Below are 18,511 nucleotides of genomic sequence, written 5' to 3'. Positions count from 1 at the left end.
CTTCCATTTGAAACTTCTCGGTCTTCATCGTGGATTGACGCCCTCCCAAAGTCTAATTGAAGCCCTCCGTCGCTTAGCTCCGTCGGGCTTCAATTACCTTTGGTCGGGCGTCAATCCCCGATGAAGACCGAGAAGTTTCAAATGGAAGCATGTTAATGTGTAATTGGTCACCGGCAATTTTTAAAGCCATATGTACTCGATGACTATACACGCTAATTGCTTTACCAACAGCTGGAGACATGCTAAATTAAGTTCCCTGCAAAATATTGTGGTCTAGGACCCCTTCAATGTTGAGATATGTTAATTTTCATTTTGATCTGGATCGTCCTATTTATAGATTTGCCAACAGAGGTAGCGTTGACGCAAGGGAAATAACTCCGCGTCTTTGTTTACATCCAAAGTTTGTGAGACTCTAAAACAAGCTGTAATGCATGTATATGGTCCGCGCATGGCGATATATCGTCATTTCATGGTCTTATGGTGCGTTTGACATCGATTATGGGCAAACTACACTTTGTAAACACGGGAGCGCGTACATATGCCTTTAATGAGTTGGGGCATTCTGACCAATCACAGGATCTGTTTCATTAAAACGCAAACTTGATTGAATTAATTAAAATTATGACATACCTATCTAGATATATATTAACTAAATGACAAGAAAAACTATGCTATCATTTTTTACATTTAGTCAAGTTTTGACTAAATGTTTTAACGTAGAGGGGGGAATCGAGACGAGGGTGTGGTGTGTGTGTGTGTGTGTGTGTGTGTGTGTGTGTGTGTGTGTGTGTGTGTGTGTGTGTAGAGCGATTCAGAGAAAACTACTGGACCGATCTTCATGAAACTTGACATGAGAGATCCTGAGTATGGTATCTCCAGACGGTTTTTTTTCGTTTTTTTGATAAATTATGCCTTTGATGACGTCCCAGCAAACAATTTTACGTTGTATTCACGTTATATTCACGTTGGGTTACGTTGGGTTTACGTTGCGTTTCAACGTTTTTTTACGTAGATTTGTATGGACGAAATCACGTGGGAATAACGTTGGAAAACAACGTTGCATTTTACGTGACACCAACGTGAATGCAACGTGAATTATTGGTGGAGGTGGATTGTTCGTAAAAACATTACGTGAATTTTACGTTGTCACAACGTGAATTTTTGGTTGTGGTTGTGGTTTGGTTGAAATTGCGTTGCATTTTTACGTAATGTCCACGTGAATGGAACGTAAATTTTAGGTCAAAATTTAGCTCAAAAATTACGTGAATTCTACGTTGACACAACGTAAAAGTTGTGTTTTGGTGCATTTTTCCTGATAAAATTGACGTGAATTACACGTCGACACAACGTGAAATTTTGGTTGTGGTTGTGGTTTGGTTTGATTTCGACGTGAATGCAACGTTGAGAGTGAATGTAGGTTTTGGTAAATGTATCCACGCACACACACCAACTTTCACACTCTGCAGTAAAACAACATAAACTCAAGATACGATCAACAATTTTATTTCATAACAAAAACATGCATATTATGTTGCGGAGAAATTAAAAATGCACGCAGCTTAGCAGGGCAACAGCACAGCATATTCAATCGATTTCATTCTTTGTCCTGGTGGTCCTCTTCTCCCAGGCAGTCCTCGATGCGCCTCTTTGATGCTGGTCGCTAAACAAAGCAAAGACAGCACATTGATATTAGTGACACCATATATATACGAATCCCACACACACACACACTCACACACAAACTCACACTAGCGCGTCACCTTATTCCCACTACTATGAGTTATACACAACTACAATAAGCGATAAACGTTTCATATGCTGATCAGGATGCAATGAACTTTGACACGCTCCAATTAAAGCCCATTATAGGGGCCGGTGGATAAAAGGGCTCACAGCCTTTTCAACATTGTTATCGGAAACTAAAAGTTATTTGGTTTTGGCCTTTTTTTTCACAGATTATACATTGTAAATGAAAAAAAGCAAAATGAAGCAATACCAAATAAAAACAAAATGTTCAGAAACATACATGATACATGGGTAGTATCAAAACGGTTGGTTGGTTGGTTAACCTAAGCTTAACGTCCTCACAGAAACTAGTGCCAATTAGGGACATGAAGTGGTTATATGCTGGGACAAAACGGTTGGGAAAAAGGAGAACTTTAAAGTTGCCATCAAGCAAGAGAGGGATGGGTGCATGGTTTCAACTTGCAAGGGTAATAAGAAAGCAGTGAGAGAGACAATTAAGGGCGACATGTGCGATCAAGTTGAATTTGAAAGTCCAGCACCTATAATTACAAGTTTTCCACGTTATATTTCCAGTGTTATCCATGCCAAGAAGGTTCCTTTTTTTCCAACCTTCATCTGTCCGACACGTGCGATCTCACTTTTTCAGTGAGTTATTTTTTCTCTTTAACATCTGGTTGCCATACTTCCGTCAACCTCTTGTCAAATTTCACACTGTGATTCTCACGTATCTGATCGCTTCTTTAAGAGCACTTGACAGTGTTCAGTCAATCACTTCTTTCAGACGGGTCATAAAATTGCAAAGGCTCCTAAATGCCCCGCTCCTGTACAAACTGTGGGGGGAGGATCTATGGGGGGGGGGGGGGGAGGGGGATCTTAGATTGAGAGGAGATGGAATACATGGAACGGAATTTTTATGAATCGTTTTGTAGTTTGTTGTGTCTGGAGCATGTAAACAAAACAAAAACAAGTCGCGTAAGGCGAAAATACAATATTTAGTCAAGTAGCTGTCGAACTCACAGAATGAAACTGAACGCAGCAAGACCGTATACTCGTAGCATCGTCACTCCACCGCCCGTGGCAAAGGCAGTGCCCGTGGAATTGACAAGAAGAGCGGGGTATTCGTTGCGCTAAGAAGGATAGCACGCTTTTCTGTACCTCTCTTCGTTTTAACTTTCTGAGCGTGTTTTTAATCCAAACATATCATATCTATATATTTTTGGAATCAGGAACCGACAAGGAATACGATGAAAGTGTTTTTAAATTGATTTCGAAAAAAAAAATTTGATAATAATTTTTATATATTTAATTTTCAGAGCTTGTTTTTAATCCAAATATAACATATTGATATGTTTTTGGAATCAGCAAATGATGGAGAATAAGATAAACGTAAATTTGGATCGTTTTATAAATTTTTATTTTTTTTTACAATTTTCAGATTTTTAATGACCAAAGTCATTAATTAATTTTTAAGCCACCAAGCTGAAATGCAATACCGAACCCCGGGCTTCGTCGAAGAGTACTTGACCAAAATTTCAACCAATTTGGTTGAAAAATGAGGGCGTGACAGTGCCGCCTCAACTTTCACGAAAAGCCGGATATGACGTCATCAAAGACATTTATCAAAAAAATGAAAAAAACGTTCGGGGATTTCATACCCAGGAACTCTCATGTCAAATTTCATAAAGATCGGTCCAGTAGTTTAGTCTGAATCGCTCTACACACACACACACACACACAGACACACACACAGACACACACACACACACACACACGCACATACACCACGACCCTCGTTTCTATTCCCCCTCGATGTTAAAATATTTATTCAAAACTTGACTAAATATAAGGAGCAAAATTCTGAGAGAAAAACGGGAGCTTTATCAAAGCAAATTTGTTTTACAGTTGTTGTGATTATTTAACGACAAGAGGAGACACAATACAATTTGTTATACTTTTGATTTCTAAGAGTTGAAATCAATTACGCAGATATATTATAAGTCTACAAAGCCATGACGGTGCCAAAATAGCATGATAGCATTTTTGAATATTTCACTAATCAGAGCAGCAGAATTCTAACTTCATTAAAAAAATCAATCTAATCAAAGAATTTAGTAAGCACTGCAGGCATCGTGACCATTAAAAAATCTCACAACTTAAGAACATCATACCTCTGCATAAATTACGCTTATGCAGTATGTTTCTTCCGATTAATGCAAACATTTTTTTTGTCGCAGAGCAGGGACCCGGCATTGATACCGTCACCTGAAAATCAGTGGCTGTGTTGTAAGACCTACATTTTGTAATTGACAATGACTTGAAAAGGCACGTGTCCTAAGCATATGAAAGGTAATACATGTACACTCAACGGTGTCTTTTGCACACTGCTATCTGACAAATTATTTAGAGCGGTCATCAGAAGCAGGCGACGATAGTCGAGTGATTTATTACCCACGGGGGGTTGAGGCTGCAGACAATTAACTGTGAACTGAGAAGGGGTAAGCGGTGGGGGCGGAGGGGGTTAAAAGGGGGAGGGAGTGGGGTGGCAGACATAAAATAATGAAAACTTGTTACGGTCCGACTTTGGGTTTGGTGTGTGTTGGCTACGCTGATGTCTCAAGTAGACTCACGTTCATAAGGGGGTGGGTAAATCAACATGGTCGGCAACTTTATGATCCAGGTCGACAAAAGACAGTCAAGTGTGTAATTAGCCAATCAGTCAGATGACATCAAGGTGTCAAGTTCTGAATTCTTCTCATACCACCGTTCCGACCTCATCTCTCGGACAAAAGTTGGACAACCAAGTTTTGGAAGAAATTTTCAAGGAAGAATGACATCACAGGTTTCTGGAAAGCAAGGATTCGGGACAAAAGAAAGAATAACTGACACTATAACACACACACACACACACACACACACACACACACACACACACACACACAAACACACACACAGGCACGAACTCAAACAAACACACTGGCACACCACACACACACTGACACCACACACACACCGACACCACACACACACACACTCACACTCACGCACGAACACACACATACAAACTTGCGCGCGCGCGCACTGATTTCTAAACAACAACAACAGTAAGCGGTGAACGATGCATATGCTAATCATGAGGCAAAAAATGAATGTGGCAAGTTTGATTCAACTTTGACCCGCTCTAAATCCCACGTTGTACACAGTCGGTCTCCCTGAGGTAAAAGGGCTCACAGTTTCCAAAACTTGTGATCAAAATCAAAGTCTTTCAGTAACCTGGAAAGCTACTTAGAGTGCTGTCTCAATTATCCCCCTATCGCCGTAGGTCGAAGTTGAGGACTATCAAGTGTATAGGGAGGGGTAGGGGGAGGGAGGAAGGGAATTGTTACGAGGAAATGATGGGTGGCACGCGGATATCCGTGGGATGTTCAGACATGGAAATTGCTCAAAATAACGATTATCTATTAAACTCATAGCTCATGGATTTCCATTAAGTACTTTTACCCCGCGTTGTACTTGAAGTCCGACACCTAGTGTGAAAACGATCGTTCAATAGTCCAATTACATATTTCTGCCCCTTTTCCCGTTTAACCCCCAAATAACAACAACTACAACAAAGACAGCAAGAGCGACGACGACGACAACAAAATGTTGGAACCAAATTGAAATCATTGCAAACAAGACACCAGTAAATGTCGGACACCTACATGGTGGTTTTCAAGTTCCTCATTTTGTTACATGTCCCCATACAACACTTTACCTATTGATTTTGTTATTTGGTTAGTTAATTTGAAATTAATGTTAAAGTTCCTAATTTGTTATCTAAATTTCGCCATAACGCATTTATTAACTCATTCATTTATGAACTTATTTATGTATCATTTCCCTATTCGTCTATTTGTTTATTTTTTTATTTCAGTTATTTCGGCATGTAGGTATTTCGGTTGTAAGCAATTCAGTTATAATAAAACAAATTCACCCATTATTAGAAAGGAGAAAACAAATTGGAATGTCGGGTGCACATTCCAAGTTGATCCCTTTTTTTAACTAAAAATAGCGCGCGTTATTACTAACAATGCTCTTTTTCAAGCTTATAAAATATAAAGCCCACATGTTAAAATACCTTGACAACTACAAAGTGGGAAATTACAACGACGGTCAACAGTCAGAGTTATATATTGCTTGCAAGCCTGTCCGCCCTGTATCCAAGATATTCCCCATGCACTGGCATGGTCCTAAGAGGACACACTTATTACTCAACAGTAAATTCCAGTAAGCCTTTAGTCGGACTCTGTCATTTTTATGTTTGTGAATGTCACAGAAAAAACCCACAACTCCCAAGATCACGGAAGCATGATTAACCATTCAGTCAATTCAAGGGAATGCACGCTGAAAACGTCCGCTTTCATTTCACCTAAGAGGGGGAGGAAGGTGTTTTGTTAATTTTCTATTGCTGGTACTCGCACGTGTCCAAAGTGTGTGGGAAAAAGAACAAGTCGCGTAAGGCGAAATTACTACATTTAGTCAAGCTGTGGAGCTCACAGAATGAAACTGAACGCACTGCATTTTTTCCCAATGACCGTAGTCCGCCGCTCGTACAAAGGGCGGTGAAATTAACGACCCTGTTTAGCGCGGAAGTGGTTGCGCTCTGTTGCATAGCACGCTTTTCTGTACCTCTCTTCGTTTTAACTTTCTGAGCGTGTTTTTAATCCAAACATATCATATCTACATGTATATGTTTTTGGAATCAGGAATCGACAGGGAATACGATGAAATTGTTTTTAGATCGATTTCGGAAAATTTATTTTAATCATAATTTTTATATTTTTAATGTTTAGAGCTTGTTTGTAATCCAAATATAACATATGTATATGTTTTTGGAATCAGAAAATGACGAAAAATAAGATGAAAATGTTTTTGGATCGTTTGATAAAAAAATAATTTTAATTACAAGTTTCCGATTTTTAATGACCAAAGTCATTAATTAGTTTTTAAGCCATCAAGCTGAAAGTCCGGCCTTCGTCGAAAATTGCTTTGCCAAAATTTCAATCAATTTGATTGAAAAATAGTGGTTTCGCTGTGCTGCATAGCACGCTTTTCTGTACCTCTCTTCGTTTGGTTTAAACTGTTTTATTCAACGTTTGTGCATTATTTACAAATAAAAAACGCATATAGAGTAAACAACACAAGCATAATGCTTATAGTGGTTTTACAGTTTTCTAGAAAAATACATATAAATGGCGGCTATTGTACAGTTTAAATGAAGAGCAAGCAAACCTGAAAAGAAAATTGAATGAAAAATGTACATCAAAACAAAAATCCGTTTAAGAATACATATATTATATTTTTCGTTTTAACTTTGTGAGCGTGTTTTTAATCCAAACATATCATATCTATATGTTTTTTTGAATCAAGAACCGACAAGGAATAAGACGAAATTGTTTTTAAATCGATTTCGGAAATTTGGTTTTGATAATAATTTTTATATTTTTAATTTTCAGAGCTTGTTTTTAATCCAAATATAACATATTTATATGCTTTTTGAATCAGATAATGACGCAGAATAAGATGGAATTGTTTTTGGAACGTTTGATCAAAAATATAATTTTAATTACAAGTTTCCGATTTTTAACGACCAAACTCACTCATTAGTTTTTAAGCCACCAAGCTGAAATACAATACCGAAGTCCGGCCTTTGTCGAAGATTGCGTGGCCAAAATTTCAATCAATTTGATTGAAAAATGAGGGTGTGACAGTGCCGCCTCAACTTTTACAAAAAGCCGGATATAACGTCATCAAAGGTATTAATTGAAAAAAGGAAAAAAAATGTCCGGGGATATCATTCCCAGGAACTCTCATGTAAAATTTCATAAAGATCGGTCCAGCAGTTTAGTCTGAATCGCTCTACACACACACACGCACAGACACACACATACACACACAGACACACAGACACACAGACACACACACACACACACACACATCACGACCCTCGTCTCGATTCCCCCTCTATGGACATTCTGTGAGTTCGACAGCTTGACTAAATGTTGTATTTTCGCCTTACGCGACTTGTTTTTTGCTGTATGTTTCTCTCTTTTTCTTTATTTTGTCTTATATGTCTGTAATGAACATTTTAAAATGAAGAGGAAAAACACTACCCACGATCCTCTCAACGAAACAGTACATTAAAAAACCTGCGCACCCGCAAACACACACAAACACAACTTTTCGAGAAAACATTGGCTGCATTTTTTTTTTACTGGTGAGCGTACCCTAAAAAGAAATCCAACATGTGTTGTCCATATGATTTGCCCGTTCGGTTTTCTTTTGTTCTCATACGCGAGATGTCTCAAGAGGACCCATTTTGGCAAAGTTTAGAGGAGGGGGGGGGGGGGGAGGGGGGAGCATGTCCGTAATTTTATTATCCAAGTGAACAAACGATCGACAAAAGCCCGACAAAAGACTGCCAAGTGCCGTAAATGAGTCAGGTAAGATCAAGGTGCGATTTTTGACTTGTACTTCATACCAGTTTTCCTCGCCTCTTCTCTCCTTAACAAAGGTCTAGCAACAAAGTTTGGGGGGTGTAATCTCATAAGGAGTGACATAATATCACATGCGAATATGAGGGAACGAGACAGAAGAATGAATAAAACAGCCGCTATTACGCTATCTGTGTTGTGGCTGGAAGAAAAAAGAAAAAGAAAGAATACCGTCCAACTAACACGAAGAAGAATGGGAAAAAATCTTAAATAAAGGGAGAGGTACAAAGGTTGCGATTCGTCTCGGCTAGATATTATTCACGATTTTGGTAAACATACATGTAGTAAGCCTATACTCGCATCAGACACATATTTTACATGTATCAGCATCCTACATTTTGTCCGTGTCTGCCTTCTGGCCGGGTTTGCGATTTCTACATATTATATTCATGTGTTCTTCTCTCTGACAGTGCGGGCTCAACTTTTACAAACGGGAAAATATGACATCAAATAACGCTATCAAATATCGGAGAACAGCCACACAAGCGAATGCTCTCAAGAATATGTAAACCAATGTTCATCAAAATCCGTCAGGTAGCACACACACCCACACACACCCACACACACACACACACACACACACAGTCCGAGTGTGTCATTACTTGAATGGGGTGTGCACGTTAAAGATCCCACGATTGACAAAAGGGTCTTTCCTGGCAAAATTGTATTGGCATAGATAAAAATGTCCACCAAAATACCCGTGTGACTTGGAATAATAGGCCGTGAAAAGTAGGATATGCGCCGAAATGGCTGCGATCTGCTGGCCGATGTGAATGCGTGATGTGTTTTGTAAAAAAAATTCCATCTCACACGGCATAGATAAAAATCCCTGCGCCTTGAATATGTGCGCGATATAAATTGCACAAAATAAAAATACAAAAATAAATAAATAAATCCCTGCGCTTAGAACTGTACCCACGGAATACGCGCGATATAAGCCTCATATTGATTGATTGATTGAATCAGTGAATGTGAAAAGACTATGGGTAGTCGTCTAAGACAGGTTAAAATCAGTCTAACGAATGACTACACAAACCTGCATGTGTCAGGTTTTAATTTTTGTTTGTTTGTTCTTTCTTTATTTTGTTTTGTTATTTCGTACGTTCGTTGATAAAAATGCCGTCCCAACCTGCCGCCCACACACACACACACCACACACACACACACACACATTATAATCCCCCCCTCCCGAATCCCCTCCCCCATTCTCTACCCGCTAGCTCCTCTTTGTCTCACTCTCTCCTCCTTACAAATAACAATTTGATACGTTCATCTTTAATCCACCCCCCTCCCCGAATCACCTCCCCATTCTCCACCCGATAGCTCCTCTTTGTCTCGCTCTCTCCCCCGGTGTGACGTTTTCATCTTTCGCCGTGTTGATATTTCGCTTCTCGGCCTCGTTGAACTAGTATAAACTCTACACTGAACAAAAAAACACCCTACAATAGTACTGATGAGCGACCTTGTGTACCTTACATTCATGGGGTCAAATTTGTCCAACCAATTTGTTTTATTTAACTTAGAAATTTGATTCATCCTAAAATGTTTCCTTCTTACTCAAGGGACGTAACCACTCAGTACACGTTTTCGAAGAATTAGATTTTGGGGTTGAAATCTATTAAATTTTACCACCAATTTTCTTCACATGCAAGAAACTGACATGCTTTTCGTCCTTAAATAATTTCACTTCTTAATTTTACCAGGAAACAACATTTCAGTCTTGAGTATATGTCGAGGGGGAAATATGTACACAGGCGAAAGATTGAAATCGTGACACCGGCAGGGTATCTCGGCTGCCTACTTGAGTGAGTAACAGAACAGGTCGACAAAAGACAGTCAAGTATGTAATGAGCCAATGTGTCAAGTTCTGAATTCTCCTCATACCACTGTCCGCTGGGCAGATTCACTTGAACTTGAAGCAGCTTGTCTGGATACATCGTCCTCCCTCAAGATCGTAAAATGCCCAATTAAGTACTTGAGATATCAATGGCCGCCCCCGCTTTCAGTCTCATGCACTGAGCTAGTCTGATTAAACAGCTTTCTAAAGGTTGCGTCCGTCTATGTGAAACGTGTTTTTCCTTTGTGTTCCACTGCTTGTGACCCATTGTTTCGCTATACTGACTCAAAAGTTGAGTCTAAAAGAATGTGTATCCCTTGAACTGAGTTAGGGCTGACATTGTGACTATTGGAAAGACCCGCCATCTTTGGCCGGTCCGTTTCCAATCATGGTCTCGACAATCAAGTAATCTGTGCATGTGTACATGGAGTACAATAAGTGATAACGTCTCATGTGGAACAACTGAAAACAACTTACCTTCGAGTTGATTACGATGAATATTTTAGTCCTGAAAGTGTTCATCAAAGTTGAAAACCAAATTTGGGATACACAAAGTCGACCGTGGCCATCACCGGAGAACACTGTCGGTTAGTAACGCGTCTTTTTTTGGGAGGGAAAGTTTCGCACTCGCAAATCCATTTAACTCAGCAAATTCCTTGAAACAATATGCATTTATGTTATACTCTTTTCGTCTTACACAATTAGTGAACCTCTATGTTTGACCGAACATTAATTGAATAGAATATTACGAAACTAAAAATGCAGGTGAAAAAACCGAAATGATTGACAAAGTTTCGACGTTGTCTCTCTCTGTCTCTCTCTGACTCTCTCTGTCTCCCTCTCTCCCCTCTGTCTCCCTCTCTGTCTCTCTCTATCTCTCCCTCTCTGTCTCTGTCTGTCTGTCTGTCTGTCTGTCTCTCTGTCTGTCTCTCTCTCTCTCTCTCTCTCTCTCTCTCTCCCGACCCCCAGCCCCAATTTTTGGAAGGTTAGAAACTAGAGGACGTACATTTCTGTACAGTCACCATAAAATCTTCATTATGAATGCAAAAATGTTAACAAAATCGGCAAACCATAAAAGAACATGAAACAAGTCGCGTAAGGCGAAAATACAATATTTAGTCAAGTAGCTGTCGAACTCACAGAATGAAACTGAAGGCAATGCCATTTTTCAGCAAGACCGTATACTCGTAGCATCGTCAGTCCACCGCTCATGGCAAAGGCAGTGAAATTGACAAGAAGAGCGGGGTAGTAGTTGCGCTAAGAAGGATAGCACGCTTTTCTGTACCTCTCTTTGTTTTAACTTTCTGAGCGTGTTTTTAATCCAAACATATCATATCTATATGTTTTTGGAATCAGGAACCGACAAGGAATAAGATGAAAGTGTTTTTAAATTGATTTGGACAATTTAATTTTGATAATAGTTTTTATATATTTAATTTTTAGAGCTTGTTTTTAATCCGAATATAACATATTTATATGTTTTTGGAATCAGAAAATGATGGAGAATAAGATAAACGTAAATTTGGATCGTTTTATAAATTTTTATTTTTTTTTACAATTTTCAGATTTTTAATGACCAAAGTCATTAATTAATTTTTAAGCCACCAAGCTGAAATGCAATACCGAAGTCCGGGCTTCGTCGAAGATTACTTGACCAAAATTTGAACCAATTTGGTTGAAAAATGAGGGCGTGACAGTGCCGCCTCAACTTTCACGAAAAGCCGGATATGACGTCATCAAAGACATTTATCAAAAAAATGAAAAAAACGTTCGGGGATTTCATACCCAGGAACTCTCATGTCAAATTTCATAAAGATCGGTCCAGTAGTTTAGTCTGAATCGCTCTACACACACACACAGACACACACACACACACACACACACACACACACACACACACGCACACACACACGCACATACACCACGACCCTCGTTTCGATTCCCCCTCGATGTTAAAATATTTAGTCAAAACTTGACTAAATATAAAAAGGAAAGAGGTGCATTTAAAGGCTGTTGGGTACGCGTCATATTCGGCTTTTCGTGAAAGTTGAGGCGGCACTGTCACGCTCTCATTTTTCAACCAAATTGGTTGCAAATTTGGTCAAGTAATCTTCGACGAAGCCCGGACTTTGGTATTCCATTTCAGTTTGAAGGCTTAAAGATTAATTAATGAGTTTGCTCATTAAAGTTGTCATTAAAATCGAATGTTTGCAAACAGATTTAAAATGGATTGCATCGTATTCTTCATCACATTCTGAATCTAAAAATATATACATATGTCATGTTTACTCTTAAAATGTGATCACAATTAACGAAAATAGATTAATTAGTCTTACGATAAAAATTTAAGAAATCGATCCAATTTTTCGAACTTAGGTCATTTAGATTTCAAGTGAGCGGGTCGGCATTTCACACTCAGAGGATGGGCGGTACCTTGCTGTTCCGTAAAGCACCCACCGACAAAACTCGCTTATTGGTGGTTTTTTTAGATAAAGGGAGTATTATCTGACAGCATTTGAAGTGTCATTCTGTAGAATAAATCACGCTGATCTTGTTGATTTAAATTTTTACTTTGTTTTGTCAATTTTTAGCTTAATAAACAAAAAGGGTCCCTGCCTGAACGTTATAACATTTAACAGGTCACCTAGAATCCGTCCTGGTTGGTCAAAATGCCATATGGTGCACTGAATTGGTAATAAAACATCATAGAGGGACATAATATATCCCAGCTCTTTCCCCGGAGAAATTTCTAACCCCGATGGACAAAACTAAGAGGGAAATTCGCCCGAAAATATTCTCCGACCATGTGACAAGTAATATCATCACCAAATATTCCTACAGCAACAGCCGCGGCTACAAGGTCCCTGACGCAAAAGTTGAGCAGTATCAATGCTCCTTCTTTGTGCAGACAGTAGCAGAGTGGAATAGCCTGGAGGAGAAGGTTGTCCGGGAGCTCTGCCGCTACATTTTCAACAGCGATTAGCGGAGGTGCCATGACTGGGGGTGTCACTCGCATGCCACCTGCTCTTCAACCCCCCCCCCCCCCCCCCCCCCCAACAAACTGACCTCCCTAGAAAAAGAGAATAGGCTAAGAAAAATTAAACCCTTTTTATTAAGATTTTTAAATTTTGAGGGGTTGCGCTCTCTCGTCTCCATTGCGATGATAACCTAAACAGGTTCCTGCAATGTATCGTATCCTGATCCTGATCCTGACAGCTCTCCTGATTCATCCGTGTCAAATTCAAAGGAATTTCCACCCTCTTAATGAGGCTTTGATCTGAGCGCATCAAACATTACCACACGAACGTGTTATCGGCGGCTACCCCGGGCCGGTCATAATAGTTACGCAACTGACCATCTGCAGGCGAGGTAACCGTCTCTCCCTAGGCGAGCGGCTTGACGTCAGAGAGAACAAAGATTTGATAGAGTGGATAGACACAGGTAGCTAAGGGCGTTTACGATCCACAGGTGGCTGGACATGTGCATATCAACATTTAACTTATAACAGAAAATGACATTACACAAACATAAAGCGATCAGCAAAACGTACACAAGACACAAACACACAAACTGATCGGCAACAAAGATTAAACTGGACAACGACAAAAACTATACTCTTCAATTGGTGACTGGTCGCCCTGTCACACATATGTTAGGTTTGAATTGATATTAAGCTGAAACAAAATCTGCTTAATGCTAAATAGGTTCTCTGTCTATCAAAATACCCACACGTTGCTGTCTCGGGCGACGGGTTTTGGTCAGCAAGGACATAGTCTCGGTGAAGTATTTTTAGTTCAGTATTGATGTTTAGGCCGACAGATTTACTCAATGTTTTGATATCGCTTTACGCTCCTGGTTATTTCTATTGACACAAACAAATGATGATGTCTTTTTTCACAGAGGCAGACGTGCTAGTCAAACATTGCCCGATCGAGGCCGTAGAGCTGGTGAAGTGTGAGGTCAGGTCACGTTCACGCTCCAGTGGCTACATCAAGCGTGAATCCGGACAGGTAATACAGCAGGCGCATTTCGAGCTACCGCACGGATCGAAGTGGAAGAGATATGCTGGCGTCAGCAATGAACAGAAAAGTGCTGGCGATCTTACTTGTCGGCGTTGGATGCCTGCTGGTGGCGACCCTCTACAAGATGGAGACGTTGTCTGAGTTTGTTAAACAGATACGAACTCAGAGCATCGGTAACACTTTGCCTTTGCCAAGCCCTATGGGTAGGTGTCATTTGTTTGTGCTTGTTACTGTTTGAAGATACAGTGATTAAGGCGTCATGCGAAAGAAATTGTGTGTATGTGTGTGTGTGTGTGTGTGTGTGTGTGTGTGTGTGTGTGTGTTTATGTGTGCGTATGTGTGTGTGTGTGTGTGACAGTGTGTGTGTGTGCGTGTGTGTGTGTGTGTGTGTGTGTGTGTGTGTGTGTGTGTGTGTGTGTGTGTGTGTGTACAAATTACATGCAAGTTGTGCTTTTCCTGAATTTATGTTTTTGCCACTTCTTGTTCTTCTTGTTATTGTTCTTCTTCTTCTTCGTTCATTGGCTGAAACTCCCACGTACCGTGTTCCACACGAGTGGAATTTTAAGTGTATGTCTTTACTCCGCCATTTAGGCAGCCATACGCCGCTTTTTGGGGAAGCATGCTGGGTACTTTTGTGTTTCTATAACCCACCGAACTCTGATAGGGATTACAGGATTTTGTTCCGTGCACACTTGGTTTTGTGCTTGCGTGTACACTCGAAAGGAACTAGCAGGTCTGTATATAAGTTGACCTGGAAGATTGGATACATCTCCCCCCTTAATCCACCTGGCGCGGTATGGATTCGAACTCACGACCTTCCGATTAGAAGGCCCATGTCTTATCCTCTTGACCAATGCGCCTAGTGTCATTTTGCCAGGTCGATTTTGGGGATAATTTTATTTCAGTGACGTCACGTACCCGTCTAAAAATATTACCGCACAGTGTTTCAGATTGCCAAGGAAAGTGTCTTCAACTGCATAGAATTTAAAAAGTGTAACAGAAATGACACGGGCATTCATGTTTCAGTTGGGGTACGAACATTGTTGCAATAATATCTTATTGAGTTTATTTTGGCAAAATGAAGTAAGGGACCTCCCCTAGAACTGTCAATTTGTTCAGCAAGACCTTTCCCTTGAAGAAAGTATGTCTACGAGCACTGACTTGTTTATTTCTTTAACAAGACCATTTGCTCTAAATATGTATGGCAACATGAAGTAAGTCTAGCTTGATACCCCCCCCCCCCCCAAAAAAAAAAAAAAAAAAAAAAAAAGAAGTGGCGAACCATAGTAAGCTTACAAAATGCCCACAAATCGAAAACCGACCATTAGGTTATTATGAAGTGTGGGTTAAAAACAAATTTTCTCGGAAGTGAGTTCAGTGGACTTGTTCGGTTTTGTCAACACACGACAGAGTTACATTCTGTTTGCCAATGCTTTTGTTGTTATAGCAGCATGTAGCTTCAGTATAGTGGTAGACATGGTGGTTGTCAAAGTTGTTCTTGCTGTTGTTTTGTGTTACCGTTGTTTGTTTCAGCAGTTGTGTTGTTGTTGTTTTCGTTGTTGTTGCTTCTGTTTTTGGAACGGCTGCTGTTTTGGTGGTGATGGTAGTAATGATGCTGGTGGTTTGTAAAATAGTCGTTGCAGTGTTTGTGGTTGATGATGTTCTTGTTGCCATTGTTGTTGCAACCGCCGTTGGTGTTTACCTAAAATATCATTATGGTATTATATTTTATCCTATATACGTGAGAGACACCACCCATGACATAACTATACCGTTCAATTCACACGGGTGTATATCATGTAAATGAGGTCGTGTCAAACTAATCTGGCAGGGACCCGATTTTCCACACACACACACGTACTGCTCATGATGCCAAAGTCACCGAGACGAACTTCATTTTGGAAACACTTTTGCCCTTGCTGTTTGCCTTGGAAGAATATTTAGAACTAACACGTCACGCTTTACTTTCTAGAGTGACGTCTCTTTGCTTTGTCGTCAAAGATTGCAAGGGGGGAGGGGGGAGGGGGGGAGGGTGTTAACGTTTATGTAGCGGGAGTAAATTTCTCTCCATTTGTACAATGCCTGTCTTGCAAGTGTATGATTTGGCGTTTCCCACAAAAGCCATCCATAGGGTCTCACTAGACATCAGCACATTTCGTCTGGGTCTTAGTTTGAAACGATTTTAAATACAGAAAACAACAACAACACTGGAGTGCATTGCCAGAATGCATTTATTGAGCTTCAATGGTCAAGACAAATTCATACGATATGAAACATCAAGAAGCGCGCGATTACGAAACACAATCAGAATTTCTTTCTTTATTTATTTATTTTGTGTTAAACGTCGTTTTCGACGGGGGACGGGGGGAGATGGGATAGAGCCACTTGTCAATTGTTTCTTGTTCACAAAAGCACTAATCAAAAATTTGCTCCAGGGGCTTGCAACGTAGTACAATATATTACCTTATTGGGAGAATGCAAGTTTTCAGTACAAAGGACTTAACATTTCTTACATACTGCTTGACAAAATCTTTACAAAAATTGACTATATACTATACAAGAAACACTTAACAAGGGTAAACGGAGAAACAAAATCCGTTAGTCGCCTCTTACTGGGGAGCATCGGGTAAATTCTTTATCGTCCCAACCAATATGGGACTCCCCCTAACCCGCGGGGGGTAGGCAAATATATGACAGTATTGCATTCGAATATAATCATAATCAGCACTTGTTATGCATAAGAGAAAACCCACGATGAGGCGATACAATGAATGAGTACACAACACGAGAATAAACAAACAAGTCGCGTAAGGCGAAATAACAACATTTAGTCAAGCTGTCGAACTCACAGAATAAATCTGAACGCACTGCTTTTTTCACCAAGACCACATATAATACTTGTAGTTTCGTCAGTCCACGGCTCGTGGCAAAGGCAGTGAAATCGACAAGCCATGCAGAATTGTGCGGTAGTGGTCGCGCTGAGCAGGATAACACGCTTTTCTGTATGTCTATTCTTTTTAGCTTACTGAGTTTGTTTTTAATCCAAACATATCATATCTATATGTTTTTGGAATCAGTGACCGACAAGGAGTAAGATGAAATTGTTTTTAAATCGATTTCGAAAAATTAATTTTAATCATAATTTTCATATTTTTAATTTTCAGATCTTGTTTGTAATCCAAATATAACATATGTATATGTTTTTGGAATCAGAAAATGACGAAGAATAAGATAAAATTGTTTTTGGATCGTTTAATAAAAAAATATTTTTAATTACAAGTTTCCGATTTTTAATGACCAAACTCATTCATTAGTTTTTAAGTCACCAAGCTGAAATGCAATACCGAAGTCCGGCCTTTGTCGAAGATTGCTTGGCCAAAATTTCAATAAATTTGATTGAAAAATGAGGGTGTGACAGTGCCGCCTCAACTTTTACAAAAAGCCGGATATGACGTCATCAAAGACATTTATCGAAAAAATGAAAAGAAACATCCGGGGATATCATACCCAGGAACTCTCATGTCAAATTTCATAAAGATCGGTTCAGTAGTTTAGTCTGAATCGCTCTACACACACACACGCACACACACACACACACACACACACACACACACACACACACACACACACACACACACACACACACACACACACACACACACACACACACATACACCACGACCCTCGTCTCGATTCCCCCTCTATGTTAAAACATTTATTCAAAACTTGACTAAATGTAACAAAAAACACAATGCTAAACTAACAACAGTACTCACACGCGCTCGCACACTCACTCGCACACACACACACACACACACACACACACACACACACACACGTGACACACACACACATACACACACACACACACACACACACACACACACACACACACACACACACACACACACACATGCTCACACACAAAATAAAAAATAAAAACATTTTTTAATGTTAACGTTTCTGTGCAGCTTTTATTGTCAAAAATGCATTGAAGCCGAAAATAGTTTGAAATGGTTTGCACTAGTTTCTTTTAACTACTGTAGTATAAACTATAATATGCTGAATACCACCCCTTCCCTTTTGAAAGATTCGTTTAATTGAATAACGGCGAACGGTACTTTGATACCCCCGACGATCCGACAAGAAATGCATAGAAAAAATCCTGCAGTGTCCGATTCTCTCACCTCGAGGTGGGAGCCGATAGGAAAACATTGACACGAAAGTTACAGGGGAAAAAAGAGCACAATTGACGCCGGAATTCATCCATGAAATAAAAGTCGCCTAGTCCAACTGTGGGGCGCAATTTCGGCCTTACATTTTCAGATCCGGTTTGGTTTTACTCAATTAATATTTGCTTTGCATAAGGCCAA

The 18,511-nt window shown here is 39.8% G+C and overlaps 1 protein-coding gene and 1 long non-coding RNA gene across 3 annotated transcripts in view; one reads left to right on the top strand and one right to left on the bottom strand.

Moving 5' to 3' along the window:
• The window catches only part of LOC138975849 (probable methyltransferase-like protein 24), a 126,128-nt gene that overhangs the window by 29,571 nt on the left and 78,046 nt on the right, over nucleotides 1–18,511 (top strand). For both annotated transcript variants that reach the window (XM_070348615.1, XM_070348616.1), the window contains one exon: nucleotides 14,017–14,341. In XM_070348615.1, the coding sequence (XP_070204716.1) occupies nucleotides 14,179–14,341 (163 nt within the window). In that variant the 5' untranslated portion in view covers nucleotides 14,017–14,178. The remainder of the gene's footprint in view (nucleotides 1–14,016; nucleotides 14,342–18,511) is intronic.
• LOC138975857 (uncharacterized) lies at nucleotides 1,488–11,018 on the bottom strand. Its single transcript, XR_011458783.1, has 2 exons — nucleotides 10,594–11,018; nucleotides 1,488–1,660 (listed from the first exon to the last, which is right to left on the bottom strand). It is a non-coding gene; the product is annotated as an uncharacterized lncRNA (long non-coding RNA).

Source organism: Littorina saxatilis, linkage group LG9 (assembly GCF_037325665.1).
Source record: "Littorina saxatilis isolate snail1 linkage group LG9, US_GU_Lsax_2.0, whole genome shotgun sequence".
NCBI classification, from domain to species: Eukaryota; Metazoa; Mollusca; class Gastropoda; order Littorinimorpha; family Littorinidae; genus Littorina; species Littorina saxatilis.
This window is presented reverse-complemented; position numbering and strand designations above follow the sequence as displayed.